This window comes from Amphiprion ocellaris, chromosome 22 (genome assembly GCF_022539595.1).
Source record: "Amphiprion ocellaris isolate individual 3 ecotype Okinawa chromosome 22, ASM2253959v1, whole genome shotgun sequence".
Taxonomy (NCBI): Eukaryota; Metazoa; Chordata; class Actinopteri; family Pomacentridae; genus Amphiprion; species Amphiprion ocellaris.
This window is the reverse complement of record NC_072787.1, coordinates 12575439-12590759: the sequence shown is the minus strand read 5'-3', so window position 1 is coordinate 12590759 and position 15321 is coordinate 12575439. Positions and strand designations below refer to the sequence as shown.

At 38.1% G+C, this 15321-nt stretch overlaps 1 protein-coding gene across 5 annotated transcripts in view; it reads right to left on the bottom strand.

Moving 5' to 3' along the window:
- The window catches only part of pip4k2aa (phosphatidylinositol-5-phosphate 4-kinase, type II, alpha a), a 34873-nt gene that overhangs the window by 9475 nt on the left and 10077 nt on the right, over nt 1–15321 (bottom strand). For all 5 annotated transcript variants that reach the window (XM_035948973.2, XM_035948974.2, XM_023272084.3 and 2 more), the window contains exons 2-6: nt 6682–6779; nt 6405–6501; nt 4780–4932; nt 4112–4258; nt 3676–3714 (exon numbers count right to left, since the gene is read on the bottom strand). In XM_035948973.2, the coding sequence (XP_035804866.2) occupies nt 3676–3714; nt 4112–4258; nt 4780–4932; nt 6405–6501; nt 6682–6779 (534 nt within the window). The remainder of the gene's footprint in view (nt 1–3675; nt 3715–4111; nt 4259–4779; nt 4933–6404; nt 6502–6681; nt 6780–15321) is intronic.

Here is a 15321-nt window from a genome sequence, read left to right as displayed (position 1 = left end):
TTCCATTCAACATACCAGGGACCAGTAGCTATTGAATGACATACAAACACAACCTCCACATTTTCCAAGTCAAACACAATACTGGGACTTCACAAATCATGAATCAGTGTTTGATAAATTGAGGGTCAACAGTCTTTCTGGGGTTATCCACAAAGAAAGTAAAGCATCATAGAGTAATTAATATGATCTGATGGCCCTTCGTAAAACCAGACACCGACTTTGCACACTAGTTATTTGGGAGTAAAAAAATTAAAGTGTACACCCACTACCTGTGTGCTTCATATATGTATACATAAAATGCATCAGGAAAGCCAGCTGCCACTGTTTCATAGTCAAAACACTGAGACAGCAGCTAGAAGAGCCACAAAATATATTGGATGAAAAGGAAAAATACATGTCGTGTGTGTAGAATGGAACATGTTCACAATGTGCAAAAAGAATGAGGCTGGTGTTCATACACATTGGAATGTGTTAGAAATAATATAACATCATAAATGATGCAGAAAAACATTGTATACCATGCAAACGCATGCATGAAAGGGGGAGGGCCATGCAGTCAGGAGAGGACCCTGCCATGCTTGTTGTTTGTGTGTGTGTGAAGCATTTGTTTTTCAGACACACGCTGTACCTTCTGAACAAAACACATGATTTTCCTCATTAATTTGACAGTCTTCTTTGTCTTACTCTTAAAATACAGTACGTGCGAGTGTTCACACTAATCTGAACTTGTGCTGTGTGCTTGTGGATTTAAAGCAAACGTATTCATAGCCATGAACATTTATAGAGTTTAATTGCAAATGACCTTGCTAATTTGTATATATGCACATTTAAAGGTGTTTCAGGTGGAAAACCCAGCATTGTCTGGTCAGATTCATGCCTTTGATGTCAGAGCCTTACATTCAACACACAATGTATTCAGACAATTAATGAATGCTGAAACCCGACGCTTCTACTATAATCAATGAAAGTGGCTTCACCAGGCATGAGAGCAGCATGTAAGTGGTGCGTATGCACTGCGGCAATCCGTTCTGGCAACGTAAAAATAGGCCAGTCTTCTATTTATATTTTTACATGAGGTGTGCATGGCCCTTTTACAGAGAAATGGGTCATAAAGTCTCCATGTTTGACATAACGGTATAATTCATATCGAACACCGTTTCTACTTAGGGTCTTGATCACACGCTCTGCATTTATTTTGCTAGTACAAGCTGGTGGTTGCTTAGCAACTTTAGACTGTAGATGATAACTTCCTACTTCTTACACAAACTTAGTAACAAATTTTAAAATCGCAGTGCTGTGGTAGGCCCAACATAATTCCAAAACAAAAGCTTACTTACTTGTTTTCCCTCTAACTGGCTATGCCAGTTAAAAAAAATAAAAAATAAATCTAATTCTGTGGTACACTGGTTTTACAAATGGTCCACATACGTTATGTGTTCAATGTTGCTAAAACGTCAGTTATATCTGAGTGATCTGTTGGGTGTGAAAATGTGTGTGTGATGAACATACTGCATGTAGGTATAATATATAAATATGTACACATGTAAGAAAGAAAAGTGTGAAATATTGCTACAATTGCTGTATATTGATTATTATTAGATTTCACTAAAGGCAAACCAACCAAAAAATAAACACATACTAACAGCAACAACTTGTAACAGTTTACCAGTAAAGAGCCAGTGTTAGTGTTAGAAAATATTATTTTCATTCATATTGGCTTGCCAAAATGTATCCTGCCGTTTCTTAATCTCTATTGCTAGACAGTGGTGTTTCACACACAGCTGCGCTGCTGACAAAAAAGAGGTCACACAGTAGACTCACGTGTGTGTTAAATCCTCAGCTGCTTTGTTTTTCCACTCATCTGTTTTAACCCCAATAATGTTTTGTTTCTTCCTTATTTCCAGAGGCTATATTTAGCCCAGGGATTCCCTGAAGTCTCATGCCTCACTATATGCCGTCCCGCTGTTAAACCCCTGTAAAACCTGTGGAAAGTTCAACCCTGGTTCAAAACCGACAGCCTCGAATAAAAACCCTTTATGTGTTCAAACAAACCTGTGCATGGTAAAATGTGGAGACACACAATGAAAAAAAACCCATCCCGTTCCAATATTGCTGAACTGCCAAACTGTACTCCAAAGTCAAAGTGTTCAATGACAATGTCAGCAGCTTTCATCACTCAAGGACAAAGCCTTCTATTTTAAAAAGTGCTGTTTATACTGCATCGTGGAAGGTACGAGTTTAAATTGCTAGCTAATGCAAATGTAAAAAAGAAGCACAGCAAAACGTCCAGTCCTTGCAATTTCTGTAACACAATTCAATTTTCACAGACGACACTGTTCAAGCAGCCAAAAGCCAAAAAACTCAAAACAGGCAGCGCCTCACATAAAGCAGCAACATTTCCATTGCTATGAATCATACAAAATCTATTGCTCATATATACTGCGGATATACACAGAACACCCAGTTGTATACACAGCTAGACAGAAACACATACAAAGGACTACTGAATCATGAGACATCTGACAACATCTGATTGAATAAAACTCTAAACCCAGCACATAGCCAGACACACACACTCACACAGACGTGCACGCAACCCTCAATCTTTAACACACAGACAGCAAGCAGGGGAACTGAAGGAACAGCAGAAGCGAGGTTAGAGGGGATGAAGCAAATTAAAAAGACACAAATAGCGTGCAGTGGCTAGAAGGGGAATGGGGTGATGAAGTTGGTGCTGACTGAAGGAGATGGATATTTGCTACTGTCATCCGCACCCAAAGGGAAACAAAAACAGATACCAAAATTATGTTAGTTAGGCCATTTGGGTGATGACAGTGAGCCTGGAACTGTTTGAAGCTGTGTCAGCTATTGAAACCACTGGAAACACAGGTTGTTTTCTCTCTCATTCTCTAATCGCTCACATGGCACTTAATCGACATGTAGATCCATCACAATAACTCAAGTCCATTTTTGGTACATCTCGATACATTATATATTTGAAAGATGCACAATTGTTTAGTGCATTTACAGAATGTTCCTGAGATCCTGCAGGATTATTTTTTTTTGTTTCCTACACCAAAGTGACACCAGAATTGAGATATCAGTGGTGTGCAAGTGCTATGCAAGTGTCCATTATTGAATCCACACCAACTCCCACCCTCCATTCAGAACTAGATACTCTTACAGCATATGCTTAAACAGCTGCTAGTCAGGCTGCCTTCAACAATACAAGTTTAACTAATGGTTTGTTTAATGGGCTAAAACTATGTTAACAAGCTATTTTGAAAAAGTAAAACAACTGTCATTGAAAACGTGAGATGTCTTCACTAAGCGTACCGGGAAACTAAGACAAAAGTAGTCTGAGTGTTGGTGGTCTCCAATATGATGCTGGTGTGGATTATTACACTTTTAGCACATCAGTTCTGAGGGAAAGATTAGTTATGTACCCCTAAAATATTAATTCAAGACATGCTTTCAAAACAGGTTTACGGTGTGGATTGTCTAGTTTCTTTTGATCAGTTCAACTGTAAATCTGAGTTCATTTGTTTATACCTAATATTATTAATGTTATTAGTCTGTTTAAAGCAAACATTAATGGTTAATAGGTCTTGTGTGTAAGTTTAAAAGTGAGTGGGTATGTAACAGTGGATCCTGGCTCACAACAGGCGACTGTACCTTCTCCTTGTCACTGGCCTCTCTTGCCACTGTGGAACCCTAAAAGAAAAATCAAAAAAAAGAGAGTACCTGTCAGCCAGATACTCTGAAACGTGTTTTGACCATGTATTACCCAATGGCTAAGGCCTGGTATGTTGAGTAGTTTCACAGATGATTCTTTCCATCTGCTTGAACTGTACATGAGCTTCTACAAAATATGTGAACTACATACAGACCTGTTGGAGGAAAAAACACACACAAAAAAACTTGAAATTCACATAATTCTTGTGACAAAAGCTTAGTTAACCAGTGAAAATAAGTTCTTGAAAAAAAAAGAGTCAATAAAGGATGGGTACACTGCAACTATATATTAAAATGACAGTTTTTTTTCTCATATTAATGCTTATGTGATCACTTTCCTTTCACCCCGATCTGTTCGTTCCCCCTTCCCCCCTACCTTGAGATCATATTTTTTGTAGACAGAAAGGCGGTGGGAGAAGACATTGCGTGTAACAATCATGTAGGTCTCATCTCCATCCACTGTGAGCCGGTACATCCCCAGAAACTGAGGCAGCAGCGTGTTGCCATGGCACTCCACAATGAACTACCAAAAGAAACCGAGGAAAACAAATTTATGGCTCTTTTATAGTCACAATGGATGCTTACTGTGTGCACTAAAGAGGAGACTGTGAGAAATAAATAAAGAACGGTTTATAAAACACAGCATGATCCCATTATGACTTCGCTTTACACAGTGATCAACTGTGAGGATATAATTAGGACGACGGGCGCTAAGGGGCTCTTTCAACAACAGCTATTCTGGGAAATCACATGAATCCGTACGCTGATAATTTTTGATGTTTATTGAGTAATCAAAAACCAAGGTACAGCAAAAGTTGAAAATTGTATTACTGATGTGGACACTATTGCACAGGGCACAAAACTATTAAAAAAGCTCGACTTTGTGTGTTTTCACCCTGTAGTGAAAAACTACATTATACAATTATAGATATGCTTATAAAGTAATTTGGTGCAAGTTCTTTAAGACAACAAAAAACAAAAGATATTTAAGAGACGAATCAGGGCATCTATTTGTTTATATCATATAATTTAGGCTGTTTTCACCTGATGGTATTTCTTTAAAATGTTATGCATCTCGGCCACATCCTCACTGCTGATGGTCTTGATGACGTAGCGCTTGTCGTAAGAGGTATGGAAGCGGGCCCCACTACGTCCCTGAGCCTCACTGTTCAAAGGAGCGCTGCGTGTCAAGGAATTCTGTAAACACAATGCAACAAGTTAAAAATATATATCATAATTATCAGGATATTGACACTGAAATGTCTTTTCTGCTTATTTACAACCATTTCACGTATATTATCTGCAAAGAGAACAAATGTACTTAGTGCTTGGATTTTACTTGCTGAATGGCTTCTTTCACAAAATGGTTTTCAAAGGATTCACCACTCAGATTGATCTCATGATTTGAATGCTGATGCTAAAAAGCCATTTTCAAAATATTAAACAGTTAAGAGTAGTTCTTTCAGTGTATTTGGATGAACCAATATAGCATGTCCTAGATCTACTTTCTTATTGTCTCACCCCCGCCCACACTCCAGTCTAAACATACGAGGTTCTGACCCCTACGCCTGCTGCTGGTCCAAAGCTCCACAGACACAAACAGCTGCTGCCCAGACTTTGGAGCTCAAAAGTAACATGATCCAACACCCCCTGGCTCAATGCTTCATTCTGTAAGAATTCCTCAGCCCTTAGCTACCTCCCATAAACGCTTAGCATCTATAGCTTGTTTTGCAAAGTGAGAGCTAATTTTTGAGGTACATGGTCAAACATTTGTTCTTGTGTTTCGGAGTAAAATTGGTTGAATAGTTGTTCCTTGAGATTCTAAAAAGCAGAAAAACTAAAATGTTTACCAATAGTCCAAGTCTTAGTGTAACAACCGAAGTGGCTTGTGTCACAAGCAAAAATGTTTAAGGGGACTTTTGCATATGACTGCCATAGATAAAGTATCAAAATAATCTTTCAGTTTTAATTTCCTCCTCAATGCATCTATCAAAATGAGGAGAAAGTGTTGTTTGCAATTTGGTTACCTCCCAAAATTTGATTACTACTGCTAGCATAGCTCATTAACACTAATGGTTACCGCTGCATGGTATATAAAGGATATAACCTTCTGGCAATGTGAGCAGTGCCGCATGTAGAAAATCTGTTTAATACTGAGAATGATACATTCCTTTAGACTTGTCAGTTTCTTCACAACTCTAACTGCCCACTCAATGCAGCCAGCTGAACCCTAATGTAAACATGTAAGAAGGACAGCTGCACTGAGCTGGGACACAATGACCTCCAAATACTGCCAACTCACTGACTGCATGGGGAAATAGGGATTTACTAGGAAAGAGTGCAAAATAAAGGAGGAGAAGGGAGGGCTTAAACAAAAAAAGTGCAGGGGCAGTTTAACAGTTGAGACTGTGAGCAAACTTCTTTCAGAATAGTTACATATTTGTGTTATTTCAGGAGCATAAGACGGCTAAAGTAATTAGATACATCAGATAAATTAATCATTGACTTTAAATGACGTGACTGTCTCTAGTATTGGGTACTCTTGTATTTGCCAGTACATACCAATTCAGTACTACAAAGATTACAAAACATAAATATTTGCCCTAGATGGGAGAGAAACAAAGCAAGGCTTGTCAGATGTTTGAGAAAAGTATAGAATCTCTTTATACCAAGAAGTCCTGATCATCGATGCCAAACCTCTCTCTGAGGTTTCGAAACACCAGAGGGCAGTACTCCTTGAACTTGAAATGGCTGGGCATGTTCTCCCTAAGTGTAAAAATAAAGAAAAAAAAAGACAGAAGGGACATGGTTTATAAGTTGCTGTAGGTCCTAAATAAAATATTTTTATTCTACTTTCAAAATCTCAAGGGATAACAAAAAAAATATTTTACTGTGTCATTTTTTGTGAAATACAATAGTCATATGATATACTTAAAAAGACCTTACTTGTTGAAGAGGTGGTTGTCCACTTTAATCTTAGAATATGCCTTGAAGTCATCTGGCATGAGCATGATGGGAATCTGAACATGGCTTAGCTCATTTATCTGTACAGAATAAAACATCAAAACAGAAGAGATCAGTGGTGAATCTAGCAACACAAAGTACACCAAATATGTCAGTAAAACCACATAGCACATTACAGATGATCTCAACACTTAAAGGAATGCTTGTTAATTCTTCAGCTGAAAGTAGAGCTGGATTAATTCTTGTGCACAATGTGTAAAATATCTAAATTGAGTGATTGAGATATGTGCTTCCTCTACTGTCTCTCAAACAACACCAGCACCAATAATGACAAATATCTCTCTGGAGTCACACCAGTAACGCAATACATCGCTGTTTCCTTGGAGACACCCAAATGTGTGAGCTTTGCCAGTCAAACACACTTGGATAATAGCATGAGCTGATGACAATGAAAAATACCACAGAAGGGCTGTCATATTATTCCAGTCATACTAAAATTGTCTAATTTCATAGTTGCACAGCTATATCATGTAGTAGCTCTAATATGTGATTATAATACATATATAATATAACATATGTTATGAACAAACATATTTGCAACCACCTCCTGGTAGGAAAGTTTTTCTGTAAAGCCATTAATCCAGTGAGAAAAAAGCCCCCATAATTAAAGCTTCATGTATGTGTAAGTAAAACATGAAATGTGGTAAAACATAAAACCCCTACTTGTCTGTCAGTCAACCAGTCACATACATTGTTGCATAAGACTCTTGAAAGAAGTCAAATCATGTCCTCTGACAGTTACTTAGTCATTCTGAGTTCATCATCCATGACACCCGCATGTTGGGCGAATTTTTGCCTCAATTCATTTCTACAGCAGGGAGATGCTATGGGTTATTTTTTAGTCATCATGAATTTATTTACTCTATGGCAGTGAAAGACAGAAGGGCCTTTAGGACTTCTGCTGCTTGAACTAGGCTACTGAAACACTTTAAGGGCTGACTAACTGAAATCATTAGTCCCACAGCATTAAAACGTTTAAAAAAAAAACAAAAAACAAAAAACAAACAAAAAAAAAAAACGATGAAAAAGAAAACTATTTTTAAATCTTGATTTTCTTTGAGTTTATGGACACAACAAAAATAGTTGGAGTATGTAAGGCAAAAAAGAAACAAATCTAAAATCACACTATTTTAGCAAAAAAAAAAAAAAAAGAGACATTTTGTGTCTATATTTCCTGACATGTTACTGTAGCATTTCAAAAAACATAAATGCAGGGATTTTCTACTTCTGCAGCTATCACAAAGTACACACCCAACTGTGTGTGTCATACTTTTTGCTTAAGCAATCTTTTTTTGTCATTGTACCCAATAAAGTACATTCTTTCACAAAGTGGTGCGAAGGTCGGCATTCGTACAGCTTCACATGAAATCTCATGACTAAATATATACATAAACGTCTAAAAAAGGCAACCAAACTGTGTGATAAGGCTGAAGCACTGCCTAGGACACCAGTCTGCTTTATTGTACACAAAACCCTATCTTATAACTTACAGCTCTCCCTGTTAATTATTTAAGAAACTATAAAATTCAAAGTGCTGCGGAACAACTTAAAAAAAGCAAGTGTAACATTCACAAGGGTGAACTTGTATCTTCAAGTGTTTTTCCTAATCTAAGCAGGCATATGGCAAGTTCTTAAGCCTAATTTATACTTCAGGCTTACAGTTCTGGCCTAGGTCATCAATCAATACAAATCTTTGGCACAGAACACATGGTGATGAGGGCAGTTTATAGATTACATTTTCAGGATGATGTAGCCACAGACCTGAAGGACAGCTGTAGGAGAACGGCAAGAGAAAATGTTGCCAGAACCGCAGAAGTGTCAAGGTGTTTTAAATATACAAAGACAACATGGAGACTTGCAGGTGAGACAAGAGGGACAGAGAGACTACTGTGTATGTCTCTGTTTCCGAAACAGAGAAAACCAGAGAGAGATGACATGTATGTGTGTATGAGGCAAAGCTAAGCTATGCGTCACTTGTGCAGTAAATTCAATCTTAGTATCCTTCAGCCTCTGCTAAGCTTCTATTTTCAAATTTATTTCTTTGAATATATTAATGATTCAAGAATCAGTCTACAGTTGTCCCTTGCCATACCACGGTTCACTTTTCATGGTTGCACTGTACAGTATTGCAGACTTTTAAATTGCATTTGGTATCACGGATTTTTTACTATAGCAGTGTTTCCTCTAGGATTTTTTTCAGCAGCGGCGGCAGGCTCCCTGCTCCCTGACATGACGTCACTTTCAAGGCCGCGCTCTCGTGAGTAATTAATGTCGTATTAACCCCTCAAAGAGTAGATACTGAGCAAGATAGTTATCTGTAGTTTACCTTAGTACTCGCGAGTACCCAACACAGTGCAAGACTGCCGCTCCTTCAAAGAAATTTGAAGGAGCGGTGGCCTGCCGCTGCTGAATGAATGTAGGGGAACCCCTGTATAGTGCGGGATTTTGCGGTACATAGGCAGCTTTATTTATTTAATATTGTGGCAAGCTGTATTGAAGTACTACGCTGCAGAAAGGATATCTGCCTTTTATGCACTCTGCAACTAGCAGATGCTTTAATTTTGACACACAAAGAGAACAGCATTACAAATAATGTGGCAGGAAGTCATCAAACACGCTACACTTCACACTAACGGTCCTGACAACATAACATTTAACAAACTAACTAGACTGACTAAACCACAAAAACACAATAAAACACCAACACTAATAACACTGTAACACTAACATAAACTACAACAATGACCTTTAAACCCCCAACACCCCAAACTCCCATGGTGCATTGGGAGTTTGGGGTGTTGGGTCACCAACAGGTCAGTCATAGACCAGCTCTGCAATCACTACATTATTTTAATTATTTTGCAGGAAAATAAGCATTTTCTATCCTAAAATTTTTAAAATAATTTTAAAAATATATAAAAAAAAATAATAATTAAAACATATTAAAAGATTTTATCAAAATAAAATGCATAGCACAGCGCTGGGTGCTGATTGGCTCAGTGACCGCAGCATCAGTCTCCTCCGTCTACCGTAAGTAAGTCCAGTCCAGTCCATGAGTGAGAACTCATCTTTTTAATACTTAGCTCTTGATTTTAATATAATTTGCATGTCACAGACAAATCTGGACAATTCATTCAATGTTAAGGAATATATAAATGAAAGACCATGAAGTTTACTTTGAGTTTATAAGAATGAGAGCTACGTTCAAAATGCCAATCATGCATATGACAATAATTAAACTTTTAGACCATCAGTGTGAGGTAAAATTAAAACACCTACATGATTCTATTAGATGTGTCATAATGGCCATCTAACTAGGCCAGTCATAGTTACTGCATAACTGTTATTATTTGTGCTAACTGCAACCATTTTGTTTTATCACTAAAGATGTCCCCTTTTTCTGCTATGGTTTAATGACACCAAAGTTTGTCTCGAGGCACTCAACTTCAAATAATTGATCAACGGCAGTTTGATAAGCATCTATTGACATTTAAGTCATGGATTTAGTTGGAAAAGCCATACACCACAGCACTGCTGTGGACACATTTTTGGTTTTAGCCCAAATAAAAAAACAGAACTCCATTACTTACGAGGCAATCTATCGCATTTGCAACAAAAGGTGCGATTCTAAGCCTCTGCACTACTAATCTGAAAATAATAGAGGCATAAAATGAGAGAAAAACAGTTATACAGTTAATATAATTATTTTCAAGACAATTATTGCCAACTGAAATTTCATGATAGTGACAGTCCTACAGCCAACGAAGTACAAAACTACAGGATGCTTTAGTAAACCTTGCACATTACATAAACAGCAGGGTTTCAAACACCTAAGGTACATTTGCAGGAATTTCCACTCGTAGCTGTACATTGCTGTATTACATAGACCTGACATTTGTTATGACTCAGGCACAGCTTGACACACATATTGTGTGTGTGTGTGTGTGTGTGTATGTATGTGCATGTGTGCACATATCTGTTGTTGGCTGCCGACAGGGATGCTGGCAGGTTGTTTGAATCTATTAATAGCCTATCATTCCACTAAGCATACTCATCATGTAGGTGCACTGAATAAGCCTTAATACTTTGATTGACTATAACATTAATGACAAAACACGTGTGCATTCCTCTACAGCACAGTCCGAAATGTCATTTAAGCTTTATACATTGCTTAGAACTAGGACTGTGCAGAGACACATGGTGTGGTGTCATATCACAATTCCACAAGCTGCCTTAGCAGAGGAAGCCAGCATTTTTTACCACTATGACCCTGTAATGCTGCAGAAGTGTTATAGCTAAGGCCTTGATGAGAATGGCCTCAGCGTGACTAACTGACTCAATGCATTTACTTCAGCTCAAATGGTATGCTTTTTAAGACAGCCTGCCTGAAACATGTTCATGATATTAGTATTCATGATTTTTGTTTTAGACCAGTATCATTCACTGCACTTATGCCAACTGGGGGATTATGATTAACAGGTTGACCTTGAAAGAGTACCTACTTGATCCTGTGGCTTCTCAAAATAGTATGTTCCTGTGGCGCAATGGCTGTATTAGTATGTAGAGTTTTAACATCAGGAAATGCACCAGTTTGAAGGAAACGAACGACAATTTTACTGCTCAGTCTAAGATGCAGGGCAAAATTAGCTATTGACAGAAGGGGGCACGGCGGCAAAATTATCAACACAGACATAATTGTGAATATGATAGCTATATGACAGCTGTTTCTGTTTCGAGTGTGATAGTATCTTTGTGTTGAAAAAAATATAATTTCCATTGTTTGGCAGCTTCCATGCACACCAGATTGTGGCTGGCTCATTTTTAAAGGCACAAACAATTCAACACAATCATTGTCCAAGACAGGAACTGGCAGAAGACATTAACTGAGCACTGTTACATTTTAAGAACAAGGCTCTTCACTTTGCACACAGCACTTTGATGTCATCTCATTGGAGGGGGGACTTAGATTTAAAACATCTATGTACTTTAAATACCCTCTGCAATTATTTTGAGTTGATGAAGAAACCCCACAGAAACAAGGAATAAGAAAGAAGCCTGAGAACAAAGAATTGGTGTACATCATTAACAGAAAATTGCTAAAATGCAGAAGACTTATTTTTTTCAGGAAGGAAACTGTTGAGATAAAGACAGGAAAAAAAACAAGTCTGAAAAAAGATAAAAAGCACATCCGAAAAGAAACCGAGCAAAGGACAAAAGATATGGAAATGAAGGCATTAGAAAGACAGTTCAAGCAGAGAATCCAAGTCCACAGATGCCATATCCGAGTATGTTTCAGCACCCTGGTGTGACAGGCACAGACGTCACAGTGATGTTATAAAACAGATGCATCCTGGGTACTCAGTAGGGAGATGTCACCTCATCAACAAAGCTGTGTTTCACACAAGCAAAGAGACAATGCCTGCTCTTACCACACACACATAAAAATCTGTGAGAACGCTAGTATATGGCAATGGACATCACTGATACACATAAACGCACATGTAAAAACGAGGTGAAAATGACGGATCGCTCAAGTTAAAAAATCTGCACTCATGTAAGCATTTTTGTATTGTTTCAGTGGCAACTGTCTTTGTTGATGCCATTAAATTTGGCAACAGCAAAAAATTAGTAAAAGAGAGAACAGGTGATTTTCAAAGTCAGGACGACAATATTAGGCTATTTTCTCAACTCATTCTATTGTCAAAAACTGTAATATGCTGGTTTTCAGTGAGGACAGTACTACCTTTTAACATACTACCACTGTGCTGTTGGTAAATATTTTTGCAGATGTCTACATGGAGGTGCGACTAATCCAGTATCAGAACCTAAACGTTCACTGAAGTACCTAAACCAGATTATATATTTGTAGTACTCCTATTTTTCAGGCTCTTGCCATAATTTCTATCCTTAACAAAGTATATTTTGTATTTTGTTTAATCAGATGCCTCCAGTCAATCTGTTTATCAACCTTGCAGCTATCAAACTTGCAGACAAATTTCACACCACCACTTCCGTTTTGTCTCCATGGTGATGAAGACTGGTTTTCCGGCCCAGAGTGAAGCAAGCGTGTGCTGTTGCTCCATTGGACAGGAAGTTAGTGAAAAGAGTGTGCTCTGTCAGCAGCATGCCATAGTGCTGCCTTTCTGAACAAAGACAGATGATCTGCTTTAAACAGACGACGCATAATAATGGTATAGAAGGGTAATAAATATATTAGAGTGACAAGAGACCCGTCCGTAAGTTAAAAATGAATGATGCAAGTCTAATCAGACATGCCATTAGGATGTGTAGCATGCAGGGAAACATTTAACAATAAACAAAAAAGCTATGACAGTCACCTTTTTTAATCTTTTAGAATTTCTGATATGTTTCACTGAGTTGCAAATATTAAGAACGTGTTTCCACTGTAAACACTTATCTTGGTAATGTGACAATTCTGCCAAGCTCTTCTTGGACAGTAAATTTGTTAGTAAAGGTCAAAGATCACATGTTTTGAACAAAGCCAGCTTGGGCTGCAGGGAGCATATACTGTCATAATGAAACTGTTTCATTCTCAATTTCCAATTAATTTCTAAATACAGTATCTCCAGTCAGATTTATGGTGTTTTTTAAAAAAAAAATTAGTTTCTTAAAAAATTCATATGGCTTTCTTTTATGTTTTTCCACAGTATCTCTAAGAAAATAACACCAGTGTGGGTTGTTGTGGAAGGAACGTTTTCGGACAGTGTATGACAATCTATACTTTCACCATTCGATGTAAATTTTAAACCAACCACAACTCTTCAATGGCACACAAGTGGATCGATGACAATTTGAAATAACAGCTGTGATTTCAGTAAAGTCATACAACAAGCAACTTGAAAGATTTCCTCGTCAACTTTTTACAACAAACATGTCCTACAAAACAAACTGCAGTTGTAAGAATAAAGAGGAAAGTTTAAAAAAATCGAATAGGTCACAGAAAGTCTAACAGAGGTTGTAAGTTGGATTCTGGGTCTGTTTAACATTATGTGTAAGACTGCAACCAAAATGGTGACATTTGCGGCCTTGTTTTGAGAGTGTATATGTTAAAATTTCAAGTATGGCATTGTGCTGGTGCATGATGAGCATTAGGCTGTATTTGTGTCGCATTAAGTGGCACAGTCAGCTACTGCACTAACCACAGTGGTGGAAAGTAGTACTTTTATAATTTCAGCAGTATTTACGCTTAAAAATGTGTTTTTTTTGTGAAATGCAGAGCGCAAAAGTCACTCTGTTTCATATGGGACTAATTTGACATCATAATGCCCCAGTTTAACTCTTTTCAAAACAATATTTGGTCATACACCTGTCTGAGCACCGCAGCTACCAAGCAGCAGCTGCAGCGTTGTCAGAGTGTCTGTTGATAAGAAAATGTTCAGCAAGTGATGTGTTCTGTCTGTGACAAGGGGGGAGGTGCTACCACTGAAAAAGTTACTCTGGCACTCTGAGATGGGTCTGATTAGGTTCAAGATAGTAGAATTCCAACATTTCCAGGTAATTTTGGGTTTGGGCACAAATTCTTGCACTGTCACATTTCCTTGCAATACATTTTGAGTTATTCTGCTGTAAGTTCTGCATGTCTTCTGATCCATATAAACAATCGGCGCATTGGTCCAGTATTGTTATAATTCCCTGCCACTTACGGAAAATACTTTGTTAATGCGACACAGAGGAGAAACGATGTGACACTTTAAGTGATACATTTAGTGCTCATTACTCATTTTAAAAGGCTGGTCTCTGAAAGTATACAGCCACTGGCTGCGAACACAACAGCAGCTGGTGTGCTTGGCTGTGATGTGGGAAGCTGTGGCTAGATATAGATGATGCTCAGATTTTGGCTGGTGGTTATGGTGCAGTTGTACCTGCAGTACTTCTATGCTCTTACCAATACAGCCAGTGTCACAGCAAGAATTCTAACAACCAAAGCACAGCAACACAGTGATAGCTATGTCATTGTATGGCTATGGTTATAATGACAGTCTTTGCCAATCCGCCTTAGCAGTGGCCATTGAGAGAGAGCTCATGAACAAGTTTGTTTTAAGATATCTTTCGAACGGAAATGTTGCTGCTGTGAACCTGTGCCTGAGCAGTACAGTTGGGCATCAAAAACTGGTTCCAACTTAGATCCAGTTCCCACATTCAGATTCCAGAAGACAAGGAAACTATCATTTCGATCATGCTCATTGGTTCCAACACAAGTTTCACTAGCACTAGCTCACTAAAACACTTACCGGGACCTGGCTACCCATTTGTGGCATTAGTCATCCGAGTAGAATGCATGTATTAATAAATTACGAATCTAACATTTTTCAGCAATAGCTGAGTTCTTGTTTAACAGGTGAACAGCACAAATTGTGTGGCTATCTTGTAACAGTGACTTGAACTTGACAAATGCTATGCTACAAAACGTCTTCCAGGGAGAGGATTGGACTCCAATCAGAGGATTGGGGATTGCTGGTACCTCTGTCACACACCTGGAGAAACTCACTTTGAACACACAAACCCATTAGTCTGAGTCACCATCTACCTTAAAGGGGTTGT